The 27,193-nt window shown below is 32.7% G+C and overlaps 1 protein-coding gene across 1 annotated transcript in view; it reads left to right on the top strand.

Annotated features, from left to right (window-relative positions):
• The first annotated feature begins 660 nt into the window (after positions 1–660).
• Positions 661–27,193, top strand: part of LOC127709350 (acidic mammalian chitinase-like) — a 60,128-nt gene continuing 33,595 nt past the window's right edge. Inside the window, exon 1 of the mRNA XM_052214830.1 lies at positions 661–1,097. Within this exon, the coding sequence (XP_052070790.1) occupies positions 1,086–1,097 (12 nt within the window). The 5' untranslated portion in view covers positions 661–1,085. The remainder of the gene's footprint in view (positions 1,098–27,193) is intronic.

The following is a 27,193-nucleotide window of genomic DNA, read 5'->3' as shown; positions in this document are numbered from 1 at the left end:
GTATCGAATTTTATGTAAAAATTCCGATTTTGGAACTTTTAAAAGGTCAAGGTCACTGTTATTTAACAGCTGAATGAAAATTGTTAATGTGCACCCTATAAGTACAAATGTCAATCTCGAACCATATTTGGCAATAAAATTATCAAATTAGTCCTAAATATAGAAACTTTAGTTATAATCCTTTGAAATATTTGAATTTATTTTGCTATAAACGCAAATATGTAGGGGTGGCCACCTGTCTTAACGTGACTCTACGTTTTCCTTGAAATTTTAGATTTGACCTTTGACCCAAATTTAAGAAAATCGTGACCACTGTAGACAACGACGACATCAATATTTCGACGAGGCTTGTTCTCCTCTTTCCAATGATATAAAATATAGCCGTGTGTTATTCCGTTAACCCAAATCGATCAAATTTGTTGACTGGGCACCCTACAATATATATGTTAATTTAAGATTATTATAAGAGGATAATGTTCTTATGTATTTTTTTGAATTTGTTTATTATTTGACATTTATTATTAAAAAATTTATATATGAAAATTATTTTATACATCATATACATGTCTCATTATACCTTAGTAAAAAAAACCAATGTAAATTGCTATATAAACACCAAGTCCATCTATTAATTGACACTTGTTGGATAAACGTGAGTTGGGTTTTTTCAAATGTTGGAGAACAGTGAATAACCATAACAGTATCAAGCATACATTGAAATACAACGGAAAAGTTGAAGATGTTTATTTCAAAATACAGCTCAGCCGCAGTAACTGCGTAACAGGAGCGAAAATACATACATGTTTATATATAGCAAACGATTCGAGTAAAACATGATTAACATATAAGTATAAAACATTTGCACATGAATAGATTCTATTTCACATAATACTTTGACAGCAAACAGAGTGAACCCATGCAGACCTTTGTAAACAATTCCACGAGGTCGACAATGACTGTAACGAATATTTATAATTAACACATAGAGTATCAGAAAAAAATTATTCTAAATTACATGGATTTATGTGCATATGAAATATGTAAGATTTGTAGATCAACAATCTTTCTACTTTTTGTGAAAAAAAATGGCCAAATTCGTAAGTACAGCTAAATTGCAGTATTTTAGCATATCAATAATTTTACTAACTTGTGGATTCAATAATTATCTGGAATGATTTTTTTCCTTGAATCCTTTACTTTATCATACATAAACATATATAATGAAATTCGTCCCCAAGATGAAAATTTTTTTCTTGTCTCAGTATATTTCGTCATCTACCGGATTCTATGGGAAATTTAATGTTACAAGTCTTGCACATATATATGCTATGAGAACGCTTCAGTCTCAATATGTATGGTTCCGGTTCCAGTATAAATTCTGTTTTAAATTGCGTGTAAAAGTCCTCCCTCGGTGGACGAATTGTGTATATCTGCAAACCATATTTGAATGAACTGGTCAAGAAGTCGTTGTTTGACAGTATATTATAAAACTTCTAAAGTTGAACATTCCATACTTTACTAAAACCACAATCATCAAATATAGATTTAATATAGTTTATCCATTTAAACTGATAATTTTTATTAACTTGTAAATGCTTCAGCAGTTTGTATAGTTTTCCAGACACTTTATTTTCATTGGTAACAAGCTTGTTACAGAAGTATATCATTTTCATCTTCATTTGCAATTCTAAAAGAAATCTACCTAACTCACCATATATCATGAAATTAGGAGTGGATGTTCGGACAGACAAAATAAGCTTACAAAACTAAATGAATCTTCTCAGTATTTGCTTTATTTTCAAACCCCCAAATTTCAGAGCACGTCAAAATGAGAACAACTAACGATCAAATAATTTTAACTAGAGAGCATATAGTTTCTTTTGAGCTTGGTCAACTAGGTTTTTTTTCCGAGCCTGGAAAAAAAACCTTTATAGTTAAACAAAAAACCAAGGTTAATATAACTGTCCTTGATTTCCACTTCCTGATTACATAGTGTAATTGAAATATTTTGTTTACATTATCTCTGAGAAAAAATTACAATTTTTGTTTTTGACACATAAACACTAAGTTTCCAATCTTCACAGTATTTTTCAAAAACAGAAAGTGCCTTTTGTAATATTGAGCCGATTCGGCAATTATAACAGTGTCATCGGCATATAATAAAATAAACATTTTAATATACATGTATACTCAAATTATCTATACATATATCATATAAAAAATTTAAACAATCAACAGAGTTGGCAGACAAATATTCCTCCAAGTCGTTTATGTACAAGGCAAAGAGGAAATGAGACAGCTTTTCTCCTTGCCTTACACCTTCCTCACAATGGAAAAAAAATGTTTTCATCTCACCATTCTTTACACAAGACTTAATACATGTTCAAAATAAGGTTGAACATTTTCCCACCAATATTTCTCTTAAGGAGTGTTTGCCAGAGACCCACCCTAGAAACGGAATTGCTTTAAAAACTTTTCCTAAGTTTAAAGTGAGACAAATTGCCCGATAATTATCAAAATTATTAATATCTCCCTTATTTTTAAACAAGGTTTTTATTACACCAAGTAGCCATGAATCATGTATTATACCTGAATTAACAAGAGTGCACACGCTGAAATGTCTCGCCTTCTTTACTAATCATTGATATTATGTTGATAGTCCTAAATATAAAGCTTTATTACAACTGTCACATGAACTTAACATTAACCAAGAATACTAAACATTGACCAATGAACCATGAAAATGAGGTCAAGGTCAGATGAACCATGCCAGGCAGGCATGTACAGCTAACAATTCTTCCATACAACAAATATAGTTAACCTATTGCTTATAGTTTAAGAAAAACAGACCAAAACACAAAAACTTAACACTGAGCAATGAACTGTGGAAATGAGGTCAAGGTCAAATAAAACCTGCGCGACTGACATATAGATCATAAAATATTTCCATACACCAAATATAGTTGACCTTTTGCATATAGTATTAGAAAAAAAGACCAAAACTCAAAATCTTAACTTTGACCACTGAACCATGAAAATGAGGTCAAGGTCAAATGACACCTGCCAGCTAGACATGTACACATTACAATCATTCCATACACCAAATATAGTAGACCTATTGCATACAGTATAAGAAAAACAGACCAAAACACAAAAACTTAACTATAACCACTGAACCATGAAAATGAGGTCAAGGTCAGATGACACCTGCCAGTTGGACATGTACACCTTACAGTCCTTTCATACACCGATTATACTTAACCTATTGCTTATAGTATCTGAGATATGGACTTGACCAACCAAAACTTAACCTTGTTCACTGATCCCTGAAATGAGGTCGAGGTCAAGTGAAAACTGTCTGATGGGCATGAGGACCTTGCTTGCAAGGTACAATGTACGCACATACCAAATATAGTTATCCTATTACTCATTATAAGAGAGAAATTAACATTACATTCATCTGACCTTGACCTCATTTTCATGGTTCATTAGTCAATATTTAGTTTTCTTGGTTAAGTCTGTATCTTAGAAACTATAAGCAATAGGTCAACTATATTTAGTGTATTGAATGATTGTAAGGTGTACATGTATTTCTTGTTTGGTTTATATGACCTTGACCTCATTTTCTTGGATCATGTTAAATTTATGTGATAGTTGTAGTAAAGCTTTATATTTAGAACTATCAACATAATATCAATGATTAGTAAAGAAGGCGAGACATTTCAGCGTGTGCCCTCTTGTTAAAGTTTAATTACTTATTCAATTGAAATCTTCATTTAGTTCATATTAACCATAGTCTATATAATATAATATTTAAATTGATATGGAATTAAATAAATCTCTAATATCCTTTTTTTAATGTCTTATGTTAATAAGCATTTCCATTCTCAAAATATCTTTTTTTTTTAATAAAAAGTAATAAAAATGTTTTCATCTTCTTTACTTCTTTAAAATTCATAATAATTTTATCCTAATGTCTACTATTTTTTCTTATCAAAAAGTGATAAAATGTTGCAATTTTATCAAGTTCACTAATTATTTAACAGTTAAATACTTATAAAAACACCTATTGTTGCGAACCCAACCCCCCTAAATCCGCTAGTGATTCGTAAATATAAATCAACATGCAGACATCTTATACGTTCAGGTATTTCACATCCAATCTTTTATGGTAATATTCTATACAAAGCACAAAAATGTCGTCAGTCACCTCAAAAGCTAACCAAACCTTTAAACAGACTTATTCAGAAGGGATATAGTTACGATACTGTTGTCAGGTCATTAGAGATGGCATATTTTGGTATTAATATTGATTCACTCATAGGGTCTTTGCATCGGAAATAAACACATTTATTCTAAAACCAGTTGTTGACATGATACGGGTTATGTTCTCATATATTTTATGATGGTATGATACTAAACCCCTAACGGGAGGGATTGTGCTTGATTTTCATATGATGAAGACATACTCTTTCAATCAGTTTAATTGAGGTCTGGAGCTGGTATGTTAGTAACTGCTAGTAGTCCTTTTATATTTATGTATCATTGTCATTTTGCTTAGTTTCTTTTGTTACCTATTCTGACATCGGACTCAGACTTCTTTTAAACTGAGTTTTACTGTGCGTATTGCTGTGTGTTTTTTTTTTTTCTACACTGGCTAGAGGTATAGGGGGAGGGTTCAGATCTCACTAAACATGTTTAACCCCGCCGCATTTTTGCGCCTGTTCCAAGTCAGGAGCCACTGGCCTTTGTTAGTCTTGTATGTTTTTTTAATTTTAGTTCATTTATATGTTTTGGAGTTTAGTATGACGTCCATATTTTCTGAAGTAGTACACATTTTTGTTTAGGGGCCAGCTGAAGCCCGCCTCCGGGTGCGGGATTTTCTCGTTGTGTTGAAGACCCATTGGTGACCTTCGGCTGTTTTCTGCTCTTTGGTCGGGTTGTTGTCTCTTTGACACATTCCCCATTTCCATTCTCAATTTTATTCTGTACCGTTTTATGTAGAGTATGTTCAGTGAGAGCAAAAAGATCAAAAGTTGATATGTACAATGCACCACGATGGAACCTAAGCTACGACTGTAACTCTCATGGATCGACCCTCTGCCATGTGACTACAAACGTGTGCAAACATATTCTTATCCTTAAACAGGTTAAAGATAGCAATTAATTAACAGGAAAGGAATATATAAATGTTTTTGCCTCTAATTCTTTAACAGTTAGGACAATAATCCCAAAATCAATCCCAACCTTCCTTTTGTGGTATCGAACCTTGTGGTACATTTTCATAGAGATTTATGCACTTATACTCAAGTTATTGTCTGGAAACCAAATGTCTTCGGACGACGACGCTCACGGCGACAATGTCATACCATTACACGGCCGTAAATGAAAAAAAGGGACCAGAAATCATTTTGAAAGGACCCATCAGACACAAGTTAAACCTTTTAAAAATTCGCGTGCGTCTGAAACTGTATATATACAATCAATATCGAAAAGGTACTTCCTTAAATATTTTTTCTTCAAATGGCTACTACTCTATTACCTTTGTAGAATATCCTTTAACATCCCATTGAAAAGGCTAAACAGTATGTGCGTATAGGTATTCGACTAAATTGCTGGCTATTATTATCTCGAAAATACTTCTGCCATTCTTTCTCGTTGAAATATGTTAAAATAATACCAGAAGAAAAAATTAAAAACCAATTGTTCAGAGAATAATTGAAGGTCTTTCCACAAAAAAAAAATGTATTTTGATAAGAAAATATAAAAATCGAATTTAAAATGTCATTTTCCGTGTCAGATGATAGCTAACTGTGCGCTAATTTCAAAAATATATGGTTTCAATACACTTCTGTTTGAAATAAGGGAGATCATTTGTTACTTCCGGTTTGAAAAATGTCACTTCCGGTATAATATGATAGTTTACCTGACACTGATTCCCAAAATATACTTCCGGTTCACACAAGGTCACTTCTGGTTGGCTTTTTCAAGGTCATATGGCTTGCAACCTAATACAAGAAGTCCCATAGCTCTATCATTTACAAATATAAAGTTAAAACAAAGGTCAAAATCTAGAACTTCAAATTTACCTATGACCTTGAGCTAAATTTCAAGGTCATAAATTAAGGACCTCAAATCAAAAGACCCTAGGTCTATGGTACTCTGTACTATATATGGTTAATGAGTTATATCACCATACATCTAGTTTTAAATATGAGAGGGGAGAAAACTCCCATTTTATGTCAACGTACCCGTTCAACCAATATTTATGTGTAACGACATGTCGCATATAACACTTTAGTAAAAATATTTTGTCGATGTCTTATACGGCTTCTGATAATAAGTAATAACAAGCAAAATTCAAAATTTAGACAATGACCTTGACCTTGACCTATTTTTTCTTTTGGTGGACCAAGGACCTCAAATCAAAACACCCTAGGTCTCTATCACTTATGGTTTACAAGTTACAAATACATATCACTCATTTCAAATACATAAGGGGGAATAACTCTCATATGGAGTCTTCGTAAGACTTCGGTCAAAATAAAACATAACAATCTGAGGATATAACGAGCAATATGGAAAAATAAATTTGTTGCTTTCTTTTATGGTTGCGAGGGAGATCTCATAAGAAGAAAAACGGTGTTTGGGGAGATAACTCTTAAAAAGAAAAGTCTTCGATTAGGCAGGGTCAGCTTCAAAAGCTTATAAACTGTACAATATCATAGACAAAATATTTAAGCAACATCATTTTTGAAACATCAATACAGCGCAAGAAAAAAAAAAAAATAGGCGGGAAAAAAAAATAATAATCAGAACAAAAGCAAAAGGTCTTTCCACGGAAAAGTGGATAAACCAAATATTGGAAAAAAGACTTAACTATGTGAGATTCCAACGTAAAACGCCTGATGCAAATCTTTTCCGTGAGGCGTCAAACGGTAATTTTCGGCTACCGTTAGCGTCAAATCGGTTAAAATTTTATCGTGATTCGTCAAAATTTCCTTATCGTGATTCATCAGAAGTCTCAAATAATTACCGTTACCGTTATTTTTGGAAAGAATTTTACGTGATTCGTCAAAATCAGCCGATTTTTTTATCGTCATAAAGAAAATGTACATTTTATCGTCATGCACCAAAAATATCGTTAACGTCATTTGGCAATTTTTTTTTACCGTTATTCGTCATGAAGGCACCCCCATTACGATCCTCGCAAATGCGGGCGCGTTACACCTACACTACCTTTCCCGAATACATGACAACTCGGACCAAAGACAGGTCGGACCAAGACAACTCGGACCAATCTTAAGACAACTCAGACTATTGTTGAAGACAACTCGAACCCCTTTTAAAGACAACTCGGACCAGTTTGAAAAATGACTCGGACCACTTCTGAAGGCAACACAGAAATGTTTGAAAGAGGGTTGTAATGGAGGTTTGTTCATGACGAATAACGTCACAAATCTTGCTACTGAATAACGTTAACGGTAAAAAAAAAAATCTGTTTTGACTTTAACGATACATATTGGAGCGTGACGATAAAGAATAACTTTGTGAAATAATTTCGATGTAACCATTTGGAAAAGATACACTGAAAGATAGTAACAATTCGCCCGTTAGCCCTAAATAAGGTAATTATAGAGAGCAAAGTTACATCTTCTCCTCTTCTCCTCTAAAATAGAAAGAGCAGAGATATATGTGTTAACCAGCGATGTCATTTCATTAATATACTATATAATAAAATATTAATTTTCGCGAACCATTTAGGTCACAGAAATTCCAAAAAATGGCATCAGTAAGGAGAGTTGTACAAATGATGTGAATACACAGAACCCGGATCCAAATTATCTTTTACTAAAAGTATTCATCATTTTCTGTTTTGTATGTACTAACAACATTTCATTTTTCTACAATTTCGATTAAAATATTATAAAACCTGCAGTTCAATAGGTCACATGCCCCAAATAAACATTCCCCGATTGGTCAAACTACTGTGGCCTCGGTGTAAAGCAACGCAAGCCTCGATGTAAAGATCACGCTTCCAAAAATAGAGGTATGTCCCAACTTAACATTCCCCGATTGGTTGAATTGCTGCTCGATGTAAAGCAACGGAAGCCTTGATGCAATGAAGAAAAGGGGTTGACAGGATAAACGTAATCGTTATAAATTTTAACTTCATGGTTCTTATGCAAGCAAATTTAATAAACAATGATTTTATACAGTTGTGTTATTGTTTTCACCTTACATAGGGCTTTATTTCTGATCTTATTTCTGTGTACACAATTCTGAATCTACATCTTTCACCTATCTCAATATTAGGTAATCCGTTTGGACGATTCCATATACTATTATGTTTTAGGTTTTTTTAGCTTCAGTGTCGAGTTGGTGTATAGTATTGAGGGCTATCTGCGAGAAATAAATCTTTTTTTCTGATAGATTAACTAAATTCAAAACCAATATAAAAATAGTTAACACATATATTTTATTTAACTGAGTAAATTGATCGGAATGTGAATGATACATAAACCTAAAATTCGTTTTGGTCTATCCCAGTGATGACATTTGCGCGGGAATTTAGTCCATTGACATCGTAATATAACTTACTTTGGATTATAATTATCTTTAGATGTTATGGAAAGCCTCAGCTGTCATATATTAGAGATTTACAAAACGTTATGCTGAAGCTTAAAATGTAAAGTTAAGACAGCGTGATGTTGAATTGAGTCATCAAAATGCTAACTCTAAATTACAATATGCTAAGTTGAATCTGCGCAATGTTGACTTGCAATGACAAGTGCTTTAGTCGTGATAGTATAATGATAAGTCACGATGTTGTGATGATATGCCAAACACGCGTAACGTTGGGTTTAAAGTACTTGATGTGAAGTTGACGTTGCATGATGTTAGCTTGCAGATGGATACTGCTCAGTCATCCACATCGACAGCTATGATAACAAATAAAATGAATAGCTAAAATGTATGGTGCTGACTTGATATTAATTAATGTTGAGCTGAGATAGTACGATGTTATATCATTGTGATATTACGATTGGTCTATCATGCAATCTGTTGATTTAAAACACCATGATGCACAGTTGAAAGTACATGATGTTAAGTTAAGATAACACGATGCTACACCACTATATTGAAACGAAAGGCTTACCATACAATTTGTTGACTTAAACCAACACGATGCAACGTGTTAAGCTAAGATGCTCACTTGAAACTACATGACGTACAGTTGAAATTTTGTAATGTTAAGCTACGATAGCACGATGTTAGATCAGTATAATGTCACAATAGGCTTATTATACAATTTGCTCATTTAAAACTACACAACGTACAGTTGAAAGTACGTGATGTTAAGTTAAGATGGCACGTTGTTATATCATTAGAATGTCACGATAGGCTTACCAAACGATATGCTCGTTTAAAACTACACGACGTACAGTTGAAAGTACGTGATGTTGAGCTATAATAGCAATATCTTATATCATAATGATATCACGATAGGCTTGCCATACAATATGCTCATTTAAAACTATACGACGTACAGTTGAAAGTACGTGTTGTTCAGCTAAGACAGCACGATGTTATATCATTATAATGTCACGATAGGCTTATTACACAATTTTCTCATTTAAAATTACACCACGTACAGCTGAAAGTACGTGATGTTAAGCTAAGATAGCACGTTGTTATATCATTAGAATGTCACGATAGGCTTGCCATACAATATGCTCAGTCAAAACTACACGACGTACAGTTGAAAGTACGTGTTGTTGAGCTCAGATAGCACGATGTTATATCATTATGACGTCACGAGAGGCTTATCATACAATGTGTTGACTTGAAACTACACGATGTAAATTTGAAGAAGTTTGGTCTTGACTTGAAACAGTAAAATGTTAAGTTAAAAAAACAGAACGTAAAGTCAAAATAAAACAATGATAGGATGACATGTACGTGTGCAGAATTGAAGATTTTTGGTGTTGACTTCGAATATAGTACAAATATTAAATCGTTTTATGTTAAATTGAAAGACAATAACGATGCGTAGAAGTACTGCAATTCTATGGAAAAGAATGAGGGACAAATCCCCAGGATTTTGTCCTCTTTATTTGCAAGTTGATGAATATTAATGAACTTTAACTCCGGAGTCAAAATGATATACAAAGAAAGTTTTCCATAAATTCATAAAGCAAAAGAATTACCCTTCGCTATATATTACACTTGAATACAGTTTTGCCTATATTTTACATGTTTTGTTTGGGGTTTTTTTTATGATTAAAAACCAGACTTTTTTTTATGAACAATAATATTAAAATATTTATCTATGTGGTGTTTTAATATATACAACATAATATTGCGCTTATAAGACTTCGGTTATGACTGTGAGGGTCAAATTTTACTCATATAAAATCACATCTATGTAAGAGTTAGCGGAGAATTTGTATTTACCACTCCCGTTTTCCACGAAATAAAACATAAGAATCTGGAGTCTTAATCTTAAAAAACAAAGATCAACTGATATGACAAATAATACCATTAGCGTTGGACTGAGATGGTGAGAGATATATCAGAATGTGACCCCCTCCCCCCGGTTTTGTTAGAGGTATCTGAAAATTTGAATTTTCTTTTCCACGAAATAAAACAAAAGAATCTGGACTTAATCAAAAGCGATGCGATTACGATTTCCATAGAATGTCAGAGACAGTTTGTCGACTAGTTCGTTGATAATTCGGCTAGGCAAGTAAAGTATGTCTTGTAACAAAGCAGGGTTTGTTCATATTCATATCACACTTTCATGTTCTCGTCCTGATATGCATGTAATATTTGCCACTGTACGTAAAACGCACCCCTTTTCCCCGAAATAAAACCAAAAAATCTGGACTTAATCAAAACCGATGCTATTTGGATTTCCATTGATTGTCAGAGACGGTTTGTCAACTAGTTTGTTAGAAATTCGGCTAAGCAAGCAAAATATGTCTTGTACAGAGCAAAGATTTATTCATATTCATATCACACTTACATATTCTCGTCCTAAATGCATGTAATATTTGCCACTGTACACTAAATACAAATACATTTTCATCAATTCTTTTTTATGAAAAGGAGCCTATTTTAAGCATGTTCATCGATTTGACACCCTGTAGTTCATGTTTTTTTTTGGGGGGAAATTTCCTCGAAAATTATAACACATTCCTTCTTTATTTGCAAAATCGCCAAGTGACGGGTGCCACATATGAAACAGGATCTGCTTACCCTTCTGGAGCACCTGAGATCACCCCTTTTTTTGAGAGTTTCGTGCTGCTCAGTTTTGTTTGGCTTTTGATCTTTTTTCTCTCGTTTATTTCGGCTGATGAGTTTTTGTCATGCCATTGTCAGTTTGGTTAAGATTTTTACTATCCCTTTTGTATCTTTCGCCTTCTTTTATCCATTTTTGTGTATTTTTTTTTCCGATTCTCCCCTCCCCCTGAACAGTATAATAGATAGATAAATGACCCTTTTCAACAAAAGGAGATCTACAAGTAACTCGACTTGACCGAAATTGTAATTTTTTTCCTCATTAGATATATTGTCCTTAGGGTAGATCGGATGTCTTCCGCCATCTTAGGGAGCTACCATTTGATTTTTATTGGGGGCTAGAATGAAATTTGAGAAAAAGGTAGGACAGGAGTTTTGAGTTAAAAAAAAAGGCAGGATGAGCAACTTGGCAAAAAAAAAGAAGGCAGGATGACAATTTATGTAAAAAAAAAAGTCAGAATAAACTAATAAAAAAAAAATGCAGGACCAATAGAGTGAAAAATAAAAAGGCAGGACAGAGATTACAACTAAAAAAAAGGCAGTACACAATTTTTCGTCCTAGCCCAGTCTGTTTTCGACTTATGAGTTTGAAATCCTTTTGGCATATTTCGTCTCTAATGATGGAATGTGTAGGGACTTTATCTATTTCGTTTTGTAGACAGAAAACGAGTCTCGTGATCCCAATTTTTATTTTTATTTTCTAACATTGAGTTTTCCATGTATAGTTTATACAAAATCTGACAATACTGCATAACCTGTAGCTTGCAAAATGCTCTGTGGCCCAAACTTTTTATTATGTTTTTCAAAAAAGAATAAACTACATTTTTGCAAATAATTAAAAAAAAATCTATCGATTTTAATTTAGACCACACTCATGAAAACTATAAGAGAGAGAGAGAGAGAGAGAGAGAGAGAGAGAGAGAGAGAGAGAGAGAGAGAGAACTGTTGACATCAAAAAAACATATCTACAAATTAACCAAAGCAATACCTAAATAATTCATGGACTTTTATCAATTTTTAAAGATTTTTGATTTTTTTCTTTTTCTTTGAAAACACATATAAATAGAGAGAAGCTGCAAAGAACCAAGAAAATCACAATGGACAAGAAAATAAGTGACGGAATTCATTAATTGGCTTCTTATTATAAGTTATAGGGGTCATTGTCCATCAATGACTTTACCAATTTAAAAAATAAAATATTCTCCGAGTGGATATATACATAAACCTGGGCACTATCTTACTTGGTGCTGGAAAAAATGCTTGGCACTGCTGTAAATGATGTATTTCTTTTTTTGAAATTTGACGATTTAGACTGGAGGCTCTAGGTCAAATTTCATTAGGTTTCATATAGACTTCATGTATAAGCGAAAAGTTTACAACAGAATCTACCATACTTTATATTTGGGTTGGCCCCCCCTAGCAGTAGGATTCTTCCACCTATCAATTCTTTTTGTTTTATTTCGTGGAAAAGAAAATTCAAATTTTCAGATACCTCTGACAAGGCCGGGGGTGGGGTCACATTCTCATATAGCTCTGACCCTCTCAGTCCAACGCTTTACCGTATTATTTGTCATATCAGTTGATCTTTGTTTTTTAAGATTAAGACTCCAGATGCTTATGTTTTATTTCGTGGAAAACGGGAGTGGTAAATACAAATTCTCCGCTAACTCTTACATAGATGTGATTTTATATGAGTAAAATTTGACCCTCGCAGTCATAACCGAAGTCTTATAAGCGCAATATTATGTTGTATATATTAACACACAACATAGATAAATATTTTCTTAAATATTGTTCATAAAAAAAAGCCGGTCTAGTTTTTAATCATAAAAAAAAATCCAAACAAAACATGTAAAATATAGGCAAATCTGTATTCAAGTACAAATATATAGCGACGGATAATTCTTTTTCTTTATGAATTTATGGAAAACTTTCTTTGTATATCATTTTGCCTCCGAACTTGCAAATGAAGAAGAAAAAATCCTGGGGATTTGTCCCTCATTCTTTTCCATAGAATTGCAGTTTCAATTCACATAATTCTGTAATGTTTTACGCATCGTTATTGTCTTTCAATTTAACATAAAACGATTTAATATTTGTACTATATTCGAAGTCAACACCAAAAATCTTCAATTTTGCACAAGTACACGTCATCCTATCATTGTTTTATTTTGACTTTACGTTCTGTTTTTTTAACTTAACATTTTACTGTTTCAAGTCAAGACCAAACTTCTTCAAATTTACATCGTGTAGTTTCAAGTCAACACATTGTATGATAAGACTCTCGTGACGTCATAGTGATATAACATCGTGCTATCTGAGCTCAACAACACGTACTTTCAACTGTACGTTGTGTAGTTTTGACTGAGCATATTGTATGGCAAGCCTATCGTGATATTATTATGATATAACATCGTGCTATCATAGCTCAACATCACATACTTTCAACTGTACGTTGTGTAGTTTTAAATGAGCATATTATATGGTAAGCCTATCGTGACATTCAAATGATATAACAACATGCTATCTTAGCTTAACATCATCTAGTTTCAACTGAAAATTATGTAGTTTTAAATGAGCATATCGTGTGGTAAGCCTATCGTAACATTCTAATGATATAACAACGTGCTATCTTAGCTTAACATCACGTACTTTCAGCTGTACGTGGTGTAGTTTTAAATGAGAAAATTGTGTAATAAGCCTATCGTGACATTATAATGATATAACATCGTGCTGTCTTAGCTGAACAACACGTACTTTCAACTGTACGTCGTGTAGTTTTAAATGAGCATATTGTATGGCAAGCCTATCGTGATATTATAATGATATAAGATATTGCTATCATAGCTCAACATCACATACTTTCAACTGTACGTCGTGTAGTTTTAAACGAGCATATCGTGTGGTAAGCCTATCGTGACATTCTAATGATATAACAACGTGCCATCTTAGCTTAATATCACGTACTTTCAACTGTACGGTGTGTAGTTTTAAACGAGCAAATTGTATAATAAGCCTACTGTGACATTATAATGATATAACATCGTGCTATCGTAGCTTAACATTACAAAATTTCAACTGTACGTCCTGTAGTTTCAAGTGAGCATCTTAGCTTAACACGTTGCATCGTGTTGTTTTAAGTCAACAATTTGTATGGTAAGCCTTTCGTTTCAATATAGTGGTGTAGCATCGTGTTATCTTAACTCTACATCATGTACTTTCAACTGTGCATCATGGTGTTTTAAATCAACAGATTGCATGATAGACCAATCGTAATATCTCAATGATATAACATCGTACTATCTCAGCTCAACATTAATTAATAACAAGTCAGCACCATACATTTTAGCTATTCATTTTATTTGTTATCATAGCTGTCGATGTAGATGACTGAGCAGTATCCATCTGCAAGCTAACATCATGCAACGTCAACTTCACATCATGTACTTTAAACCCAACGTTACGTGTGTTTGGCATATCATCACAACATCGTGACTTATCATTATACTATCACGACTAAAGCACTTGTCATTGCAAGTCAACATTGCGCAGATTCAACTTAGCATATTGTAATTTAGAGTTAGCATTTTGATGACTCGATTCAACATCACGCTGTCTTAACTTTACATTTTAAGCTTCAGCATAACGTTTTGTAAATCTCTAATATATGACAGCTGAGGCTTTCCATAAGATGTAATGTTACAGGATTTAATGTGAAATCATTTGTCTCTTCTTTTATAGTACACGAGTTTGACGTCAGGTTTGTACACATGAAGTCTCTAGTCTAAAAAAAGCCAGTGACAGAACGATAAACAGATATTGAGATAAGCAACTGTCTAGGGCCAAGTAAGGGAGGTGAAAAAGCCAGTATTACGCAGAACGATAAACAATTACATAGACGGATCCAGGGGGTGGGGAAAATTTGGTTGATTTTATAGGGAAGCAGGGGCGGATCCAGTCATTTTATAAAAGGGGGGTTCCCAACTGAGGACAAAGGGTGGGTGGGGGGTGTGTTCCAACTGTGTCCCCATTCAAATGCATTGATCGTCCAAAAAAAGGGGGGTTCCAACCCTCGGAACCCTCCCCCGGATCCGCCACTGGGGAAGCATGACGGGAGTGGGCAACCCTTAGGTCAGTCAGCGGCCACCCCCTTTTATGAAAAGTTGTGGATCCGCCACTGAGATTTATATAAGCAGGTTTTTCTTTGTGTAGATACCTTAAAATATCACCAACTGTGACTGAGTACACAATTTGATTCATTTTAGCTCATTAGCTGGGCTCGCTCGCTAAAAAGGTTCATTGCGGGCCTACTCACTGGCTAACATTTTTGATATTCATGACTCGTGTAGAAAAGCCGGTAATCTATACATGTGTGTGAGGAGTAGTTATCGAGCTTCCTTTTGTCTGTAAAAATTGTCTTAGGCCAAGTTAGGGAGGTGAAAAAGCCAGTAATAGAACGATAAACAGATGATCAGGTTTTCTTCATATAGATCCCTTAAAATATCCCCCACTGAGGACACAATTTGATTCATTTTAGCTCATTAGCTGCGCTCACTCGCCATAATAGGTTCATTGCGGCTTACTGGCTAATATGTGTAGAAAAGCTGATAACCTATACATACATGTACATGTATATGGTCAGATCATATGTTTTCGTACGTCATATGAATTTGTACTATGCATGCCTTTCAATGGAAATTGTGACGACAGTATGCATTCTTAATAGCACGAAAAATGATCAGAAGAGGATACATATGTCAACCAAAATTTTTCAGCAACGTCAAAATATGTGAGGACACTCTATCAAGCTTGTGTTCATGTTGCGTTAAAACTGTTTTAGGAAGGTGAAAAATACCAACAACATAACAATAAATAGATAATCGATATTGTAAAATATCAATGTGTTGAAAAGCCAATGATCTACATAATATATACTTAAATATGTCAACCATAAAATAAAACTGATTTAATTTACACCACAACTGTTGAAAAAACCTTTATGTTTATATAACTTATCTCATTCTAGTCCATTCAACTGACAGAATCAGTGTACATTTCATGAACTCTTTAATAACAAGAATCATCATGGACTATTCTTTATAGCAATATCTGTTTTTTTGGTCTTTTGCATTCAAAGTTTAGTTTTAGTGGGTTTATTTTGCGAAAAAGAACTCAATTTCCAGATCAAAGTTAACATTTTCTATATATTTTGCTGTGTCAAAATGACCTAATAAATATAAAGGACAGTACCCATATAGACCCAAAAATGGTATATCACATTCTACACATGACATTTCAGCAGGAAAGACTGCCATTGGAGTATATAACTTTTAACCTGTGTATATATAATTAAAATACGATAATTAAATTCATGTCTTTTTCAGGACCTCTGATCCAACCATGTAGTATGGCATGTTTGTGAGATATGGTTTTGGTGGATAGGATGTTCATGAAGGACCTGTAGTACAAAGTATATCACTGGATTGAGCTCTTTGTCTAAGTGTATTATTAAAGTGCTTTGCTTTGAGCTCAGTTCATTGTTATGCAATTCATTCTTTGTGAAATAAAGATTTGACAGACAACTCTCATGTACAAGGATTTGTCAGGGTAGTATCCATTCTATGTATAATGTAAGTAATAAGGAGATAAAAGCATTTTATTATGATTTGAACCAAACATTTTTTGTCCATTAACCAAATTTTAAAAAAAGAACAAATTTACCCAACAATGCTACACTCACTACTAGCAATATGATGCTAGGTTGTTTTAATACATCTGTACTGCCTACTGATGACTCGGTTCTGAGTGTAAATGGTCATTCAGTATGTTAAAAAAAAGGGCAAAATTTATAAGGACTATCTGGCCTAACTGATTTCTAAAACTATATTTCATTGTACATACATGTACATGTTCAACATTTTTCATTCATTTGTTTATTTCTTAATTTGTGTGAATTAACATTGTTACAGTAAATGTTAATTACTACACTTTCATACCACAACAAATACTGTATTGGTATCATTTATATTTGTATCCATATAACAAAAAAAATTGAAAAGAGAATAATTTTGCAATACCTTTTTCATATTGAATACTATAACTTTTTTGATATTTAGACATATTAAGTAGATTTTCATAATACCCACTTGACATGCTTGAAATTCTATCAGATTACTTTTGGAGCAGTTATGAGTCTTTGAAGCATGCTCACAAAGGTTTTTTTGTTGATATCATTTTTATATTGGTCAAAACTTTTTTTTGCTTCGGCCAGCTTTGGAGGAGATGTGATCAAAGAATTGATAAAAAACAACACAGAAGTTTACTTTCTAGCTTTTTCTAGCCCCAAGCATCATGTCAGGCATTGTCATTACTAAAAACCAATAAATGTCTTCTAATTTGAGAAACAATTTCGACATTTTAACAAAATATTTTACTAATGATACTTACAATCCACCACAAAGTAATATAAATAGAACCATACAAATAGTGAGCAAATACATATAAAAAAGATGTGGTATGATTGCCAATGAGACAATTCTCCACAACAGACCTAAATGACACAGAAATTAACAACTACGGGTCACCCTACAGCCTTCAACAATGAGCAAAGCCCATAACACATAGTCATTTATGTTATTTATGTACACAAAATAAATGAAAAACAAATATTATGTAACACATAGACAAACGACAACCACTGAATTACAGCCTCCTGATATCATGTTCTCAGATATCATCTCCCATTTAAAAAAAAATCACATGAAAAAATGAACCTATTATGTGTTGCTCTCCTAGCTACAAAATGTATCCAAAATCAAAGATGTGGAAAATATTCTATCATAATCATTTGGTAATTAATGCAATTAGTGTCTCTTCCATGCCCGTCTTGAACATAAAATCTAAATATTAAACAAACAACACTCCTCATGCTCAGGTTGGTTGTCATCGTGCAAAACAGTTAATAACAACATATAGGAAAGACATAGAACTCCTTTTGTCATACAAAACACTGTCAAACATCCAAACATACTATCCACATTCATCTGTGTCCACACTTGTTTAAATATAAAAATATTATAGATTAACCAACCTCTTGTTGATGGGACTTTTCACTTGTAATTCATATAACATTCCGGACTAATGAAGCGATTTTATCACATGAAAGTAAATAATTTAACTTTGCTGTAAAGAGTAAAGTCGACAAAGGAGGAGGGAAAATGTTTGATTAGAGCAACTATTCTTATTGCTCTAATCAAACAGTTGTCCCTGTAATTGCAAAATAGACATATTTAATAAATTGTTTGTTAATTTCATCTGTCTTATTTACAAAGTACAACGGAAAATATCAAGACCGTGTTTTTTTTAAATTCTCACATTAAATGCTGATCAACACATATGTTTGATATACATGCAGTAAATAACGAGTTGGCGATTTTTTTTAATATCAGTTAATAATTTATTCCTAATGAAATATAATAAAAAAAAATACCTCGTTATACATGATGTGTCATGTGTTTGATTAAGATTCGGATCCAATATCTTTACATTGAAAGAGGATTCAAGTCAAGAATGATGTAATATAATTTTGTTTTTATAAAATATAGTAAGTCTCTGATATAACTACTTTATTTCTAAAGAAAATGAAAATAATCATCTCTTAATGGTTTTGATTTGCATTTAATCTAAAATTGGGTTCACAGACATCTGTGTTCTTTAAAAGATTACATAACAGTTTTAAGAATATTTAAACAAAATTCTAGGGGGTCTATACTTTGAAATGTTCAATTTAATTTCAATGTTATACATGCGTACGTATAAAACAACTTCAGTAAAATCTAGACAAAACACTGGTCTGAACAGTGTTTCAAACTGGAACGAGTTGTCTTTGAAAGTGGTCCGAGTTGTCTTTAAATTTGTCCGAGATGTCTTGGTCCGATTTGTCGTTGGTCCGAGTTGTCCTGATTCCGACAGTCTTACTGAAAGGTATTAAAAAGATGTATTTACATCTAACTGCATTTCATAGATTTGTAACTTTTCTCCACTTTTTCTATTTGTTTACAAAAGAAATCTGGGACTGGGACAAACTGACTTGCAAAATTTGTTTACTTTACATGTTTACTCAATTGTAAAAATCTCGCATTAATATTAAACAAAACAAGTTGTTTTCGGCGGTTGTCTTTTTCTCAAAGTCGTCTGCAACCGGTCCGGTATTTGTGTCACAGTGGAAAAATGGACAAAAGTTGATTTTGAGACTTTTCGGACATTTTGTAAAAGATTTTGTAGAATCACTGTTTTTGTTGTATTGGCAATATTTCAAAAAGGGATTTTGTTAATTTTATTGTGAAAGGTTTAAAGACAAGTTTAGAAGATTAAGATAATCTAATTTCATGTTTTAATTTGATTTTCAATTAGCAACATTTTACTTCAATTGGTCTATTATTCGTATATGACAAGCCTAGACTTTAATTCCATAAATAAGTCTGTATGTTCTATTGTTAATTATTATCTGTGTGCTAATTTTTCTGTAATCCCTTAATTGAACTTTCTCACTCATTTAGAGAAATATTTGTCAAGTCTATTCAAGTAATTTTTGGTTTGTTATATAAACTATGTTGTTATTTTGATATGGCAGATTGGATTTAGTGTTACACTGAGCAGTTCCAACTCTGTACAATTGTATTCCATGCTGAACTTATTAAATTATACATCGCGCTAACCAGAGTCGTCTTTTGTTGCAAGAGCTAGTCCCAGAGTCAGAGTCCTTGCAGACTTGTCGTACTGTTTATTGTGTGTGTGTGGTTCCAGGCCAACACATTACCCAGTCACAAGATACACCCAGTTTCTATTTGTGACATTTGTACCGAACTTTTACATATTCTAGGTATTTTTTACTTGAAAATAAAATTATTTAATTATCAAAACTATTCGTCGCTTTAATCAGGTGACTAAACCGGAGGGACAATTGCAAAATAGCTGTTTGTCGTGTATGCCAAGTGCATATGTTTTCACCATGTTAGATGTTGATCTAAATCGATAAAAAAAATCCACCTTGATAAAAAGATAAAAAGTCCAATATGAAGTATGATGGCATAATCTAAAAAAAAATAAACTGTTAACACAGAGATATGTCTCGCCTATTTGTTATTTTGATAATGCAAATGTTGAAATTAAAATAGCAATACTTTAACATGTAAGTTATGCAAATATTCAAAGTCAATGAACCATGACTGAAGGTACAGGGCTAAACAATCTCCATGGAAATGAGATGTGCCAATGCTAATACAACTCAAACCAAATATCATTGATTTTTCATAAGTCGTTCCCTTTAAACAACCTAAACACAAACATTAACTTGTAAATTATATAAAAGTTTCAATGTCAATGAACCATAATTAGGGGGTGGGGTTATATAATCTCCATGGAAATGAAACTTGCAAATGCCAATACATTTGCATACCGAATATCATTGACTTAACATTAGTGGTTCATCTGAAACTGATCTAATCACAAACTAATACATGTAAACTAAGCAAAAGTTTCAAAGTCAATAGACCATGACTGAGGGGTAAGGACCAAATATTCTCCATGGAAATGAGATGTGCTAATGCTTATACAACTGCATACCAATTATCATTGATCTACCACTAACAGTTCCCCTTTAACTGACCTAATCACAAACTAATACATGAAAACTAAGCAAAAGTTTCAAAGTCAATAGACCATGAATGAGGGGGCGGGGCCAAATAATCTCCATGGAAAATGAGATTTGTCAATGCTTATACAACTGCATACCAAATATCATTGACCTACCACTTGTGGTTCCCCATAAACTGACCTAATCACAAACTAATACATGTAAACTAAGCAAAGTTTCAAAGTCAATAGACCTCGACTGAGGAGGCGGGGCCAAATAATCTCCATGGTAATGAGATGTGCCAATGCTAATACAACTGCATACCAAATATCATTGACCTGCTACTAGTGGTTCACCATGAACTAGACCTAATCATAAACTAATACATTGTTGACGCCGCCGCCGCCGAAACCAGCATACCTATGTCTCGCTTTTTGACTCCGTCAAGGGGAGACAAAAATCTCACCTATTGAAGTATTCTCAGCCGAATGCGGATAATTTCAGCCCTCGACGAAAGTTGTTGTTATTTAGGAGATATTTTCTGAAGCATAAAATGCATTTAAAATTTAATTATCTAGTTCCTGCCATGCCTTTAAACTTTTCCAGGTGCACAGGTTTGTCTGTATAAATAGTAAAATTTGTGATGTAAATACGGCCATATTAGCCAAAAGGTTATGATGAACCTAAAGGCATGGCTGGATCTAGATATATAAAGGTTATATGTAGTTTATGTTCCAGAAAATTAAAAACTTACCTGGATTTTGATGAACATTTTTTTTTTCAGTTTGCAGAAGATAGCAAAATAGACAAACACTTGAGTTTCATTTGATGCGGTCGACTCAGTTACGCAGTTTAAATAAACCTATTGTTTGCTAATGTCTATTGTCCATCTAATGTCCATTTAAATCAATACAACTCACCAAAAAAAAACATTAATTATATGAGGGGAGCTTCTCAAACCTCTTTCCTAACTTAGTTTATTTGGCACCTTCTGCAGGAACGAAAACAAAAAATGAATAGCAAAATCCAGTTAAGTTTTTCATATTCTGAAATTTTAAATGCATTTAAATTTTTTATATCTAGATCCAGCTATGCTCTTCAACTTTTCCAGATGCACAGATTTGTCTGTACCCAGAGTGAAATTTGTGTTGTAAATACGGCCATATTTACAAAAAGGTTACGATGAACCTTAAAACTCGGTATAATATGTTGGTTTTTGGAAAGTATATCTCCAGATACGGTGACGTTTAAAATTGACCGACCTCTATGGTTCGAAAATTAAATGAGGCATTCAAAAATAAACAGATGCAAATTAATCAGTTATGGCCACACAAATAGATTCCCGTTATTCTTTGAAAATAATATATCGGGTAATACTCGCGATCGTGGTAATCATTTGAGCATATTCTCCCAGATGCGTATAGGTCAACGTATCGTATACTTTGAAAACGTTTTAAATTGACCAACCTCTAGATATATCACAAAACAAAAAAGTTTTCTTAACAGATGCGATTCACACGAAAGAACAAAAATGAGAGATAATAAAAAAATCACACTTATGTAAAATTTATATAATAGAATAACCTACTAAACATTTTTAATAGTAACTTTGCATAGATGCAGAGAATCGAGTGATTTGATGCAATACGTTAATACTTCTCATTCTTTACATTTAAATATATATACTTTTGAAATGTTCTGTTTCTATAAGTAAGCATTTGTACGATTCATCTATATGTGTTCTTATGCATAACAGACTGAGCTTTTTATTCTGGGTTGGGTTTTTTTTTTGCAATACATTCTTACTAATGATGCACGCCTTTTCCCGTTGAAATTTTGCAATTCCCCTATGAAGCCCATTCGTTTTTAAATGGTCACCGAAAAACGCTAGCAAAATAGAAAAAGGAAACGTATTTGGAAAAGAATACCGATAGAAACTAGCGAAAGAATACACCGTACAAGCAGACATATAAACTCAGACAGAAAATGGTTTGTTGGCATGAAATGAAAAAAGAAGAGTAGTTGAACTTGGCTATTTGGCCAAACAACTTTCCCTATGTTTCAAGTGTAAACAGTCTTTGAAATTTATTGGACTGTACAGAAGAAATCAGATATGGTTTCGGAAGCTTGTTTAAAATAAACTACTGGCCTTGTAATCTTATAAGAACAGTCTAAACAGGACAGCTACATATATTTCGCCTAGTTTTGTTTTACCTATATTCAGGGTGCATATTATATTCTCATGATCATTTTTTTTTAATAATTTTTCACGAATGACAAAATGTTGAACTTTGTCTATTTAAGTAAAATTTTGCATATAGTTTGTAAGGTTTGTCCGACTAACAACGTACACAACCCAAACGTTTACATCATACAGAGTATACTATATTTATAATGTGTATTTTATCAGGATGTTGACTTTATAATTTCACAACTAACAGAATATTTAACCTTTTTTGACGGCTGCATTAGATGTGTCTTAAAAGACACATCTATATAGCTATTTCAAATTGTATTGTATCGCCCTGAAAATTTATGAAATATTTGCCACTGGAAGTTAAGAAACCATCAATCAATCAATTCAAATTGTACTTCAACATCAGTGTACCAAATCAAATTTTTGAAGCACTTAATTTAATTCATGCATGGATAACATCGGTATCATTACCATTGTCTAGTTTGGTAGGGTTAAGTTGAAGATTCAGTTTTTATAATTAAAAGCTAAAAGAGCACCCAGCTAGGAAGAAATAAAATTAACTCAGTTTTATGTTATGTTGAATTATTAGGAAAGGAGTAGGTTCGATAACACCCTAAAACGGCCCCTATTTCTAGCTACAATTTTAAATTAGGATTTATTGACCAATATCACAATGAATTAACAAAAATTCAATGAGAACGGGTCTATTTCCAATGATTTTTTGAACAGGAAACATAGAGCGCATGCGTCGACAAAAAAAAGCTTTTTTTTAACAAAGTTTGTTATTACATTTTACATATCTGACTTGAATATTTAGTTTGTCGACGCCTGCGCTCTATGTTTCCTATGCCTTAATTTGGTTGAAATTTGGACGATTTTGTTAAATTTCGAAATGAAAATAAAATAACAAACACCATTCAGATCCCGTTTCAATCCATTTTATCGGTATTCAAACTTGCCCAATTTTGTAGTTAATATCCTCCTTTTTGTTAGATAAATTTTGTTAGGATATTTTTATAGATACTCCCTGTAGGTTGAATTTTTCAGGGATTATGTATAATCACTGGTAACTTTACTGATTATGTGATTATATATAATTACTTAAATTTTCAGGAATTATGCATAATCACTAAAAAAAATTTCAGGGATTATACATAATAACTGGAATGGAGAGACAATGAATAAAAGTAAAACAATTAATTCTATAAAATCATATCTAAACATCTTAAGAAACATAAATATTAAAGTCTTAAAGGGGCACTAGCTGTCAAATTCATGTTCATCAATTTGACTCAAATTCTTATATTAGATTTATAACAATGTAAAACATTTATCCAAATTATAAAAAGTCTAAAATAAACAATTTACAGGGCATGGGCTCGATAATATGTAGCTTCGTTTCGTGTGTAGTTTAGTCTAGACGCCATCTAATTAACTATCGAGATGACCCCAAAAACAACCAACGGTCACATAACACGATATAAACATAAACATAAATATAAATAGATATATGAACCTCGTACAAATGGATTTTTCTATGTCTGTTTGATTTCAAGTTTAAGGTTTAAAAAATAAGTTAATTTTCGATTTTACCTGTATAAGAACGATATTTTGTGGATCGAATCAGTCAATCAAATGATTTACCTTTGTTTCACTTTCAATGTTGACATTCTTTTCTTTTAATAACCTAACACGCATCAATCATGCATAATTCATCTCTAGGTAAGGGGTTTAATTGAAGTTCACATGAATACGGATTCAATGAGGTCGAATTATTCACTTGCAAGTGAACAATTCATCATCGATGTTTCTTAGCTTATTTTGACAAAATTGAACCATACTGGCTGCTAAAAGCGAATTATTATTTCATTATTTCACTTTCATTAATGATTGAACCAAAAAAATCAGAATCTAATTTTTGTATGTATCTCGTAGCTAGTGCCCCTTTAAGCACAATTTTCTAATACAAATAATTTATTTTTACAAACTACATTGTAAATTTGGATGATATCTGCTATGAAGGTTTGGATTGAGGGTCCCTCAGTTCTTTATTCTTTAATTTTTTTAAAATCATTGTTCTCTATTCTATATTTATTTGCCCATTATTCTCTATTCTGTATATTTTAGCAGCACCCTATTATTCTTTATTCTTATTTTTTTGGGTCTATTTTTGTCTATTCTTTATCTTTTTAGCCCTTTATTTTGCACTGGTTGTCCATTATTCTCTATTCTGTAAACCCCGTCCATACCCTCTACTATTGAACATTTGCTTTGCTTTTCGGGTTTTTTTTTTCAATAAAAAAAACAAAAAAAAACCTTAGCCTTCACATATTGAATCTGATTTTACCGCATTTTGAAGAGAAATAAAGTGTTCATTAGAAGCATCTGAAGGTGCTAAAAAGGTCAATCAGATAAATCAAATTGATTACTTATGTATTATCTGAGCATAATTTCATGTTTCAAAGTCAGTCATTATCCTTTTCAGCCCTTTCATGAACGATGGCCATTATAGTTTTGGGGTCTCCCTTTCCACGATCAACATGCGGAATCGGTATCACAGCCTCCTCCAAAATTATGTTCAATCTGTCAAGCATGTGTTCTGTTTGTGTTTCTAGACGTTTTGTGGCATTTCTTTGCTTAGTTTGTTAACTTTCATCCCCTTTGTTTTACAGCAAACTATATGATCTGTGCATTTATGTTGGTATTATTAATACTTTTTTTTTGTCTATGAGTTAATGATGTTTAACACAGTTAAATAGAATATCACCAGAAAACTGTTCATTTTAATAAGAATTGATAAATGGACAGGAAATGAAAACTGTCCACTTAAACCATAAAGAGGTTATACATATGATTTAATTGTCTGTATTTGATATATTTTTACCAAACAGAGAATCTTTATATTATTGATAATCCCTAAAATCATTTCAGGGAATTTGTAAAATAATTCTTCAGTATTTATGTAAAATCACTGGTTATTTTCAGGGATTATATATAATCACTAATGATTTTAGTGATTATGCAAAATCCCTGAAAATCACTTCATAATCCCTGACTATACAAATTCACGGTAACATATATATATATTAATTTGCAGAAGCAAATTTTTGTTCTTACCTCGCCGGGATTCGAACTGATGCAATTGGGATATCGAGACAACACCACCTGCACTGTGTCCAGAATTTGTAAAAGCGTCATCAGTGTCAGAGCAAAAGAAAAACCAATGAGCCTGGGTTTTGTGAAATAACGTCTCGTCCTTTTTCTCAAAATTTGTTTGGAAAGTACCAAGACCTAATAGATAAATATTCAGTGTCTACTTCAGAAATAATACAGGATGGTCTTAAGTTATAGATTCTAGGTGCTGACTCTGTGTAGAATTTTATCTACTTAAAGATTTACCTTTATATTTCTTTGTATGTTTCATTAGGTTTTATGAATCTTGACGTGGTTCGGTAAATGTGCATCCACTCCAGCTTTCAGCTTTTTATTTTTGGCTTTTGATGTTCCTAATGCATTATCGAACAACAAAAAGCTGTTTTTTTTCGTTGGCTTCTTTGTTTGATTTAATTGTAAGTGTGTCTGAACGTTTAAATTTATTGTGTTGTAGGTGTGTGTTGTATGATACACAGATTTAGCTGCTGGATCCCAGTTATGGCCATGTTAACCAATTATGTCTGTCTGGGTTGCTCACCAATGAGAACAAAGTATCAAAGTCAGTTGAAAAGAGCTTTACTCATCAGATCGATACAGAGCACAAAAAACATCTAAAAAACATAGACCGGACGTGGCAGGGTATTTATACATCCCTCACAACAAAAAAAGACACAAAGTACATATCTGAGAGTACTCGCAGTTACTAACAGCTAGTTGAAAGCCAATAACAACTAATAAAAAAAATCATGAATATAAGACATAGCCCCATTCACAAACAAAGGTGAAGCATAATTAGTCATGCAAATCCAATCTTTTGCTATACCAATTACAAATATAAATTATCATGTCACCCCTTTAAAGAATGATTTAATCGTGTTCGTGGATTTTTGCAATAACGAATAAGA

Source organism: Mytilus californianus, unplaced genomic scaffold, assembly GCF_021869535.1.
Source record: "Mytilus californianus isolate M0D057914Y unplaced genomic scaffold, xbMytCali1.0.p SCAF_7, whole genome shotgun sequence".
Classification (NCBI taxonomy): domain Eukaryota; kingdom Metazoa; phylum Mollusca; class Bivalvia; order Mytilida; family Mytilidae; genus Mytilus; species Mytilus californianus.
The sequence above is the reverse complement of the archived record's forward strand: the minus strand, read 5'-3'. Positions and strand labels throughout refer to the sequence as shown.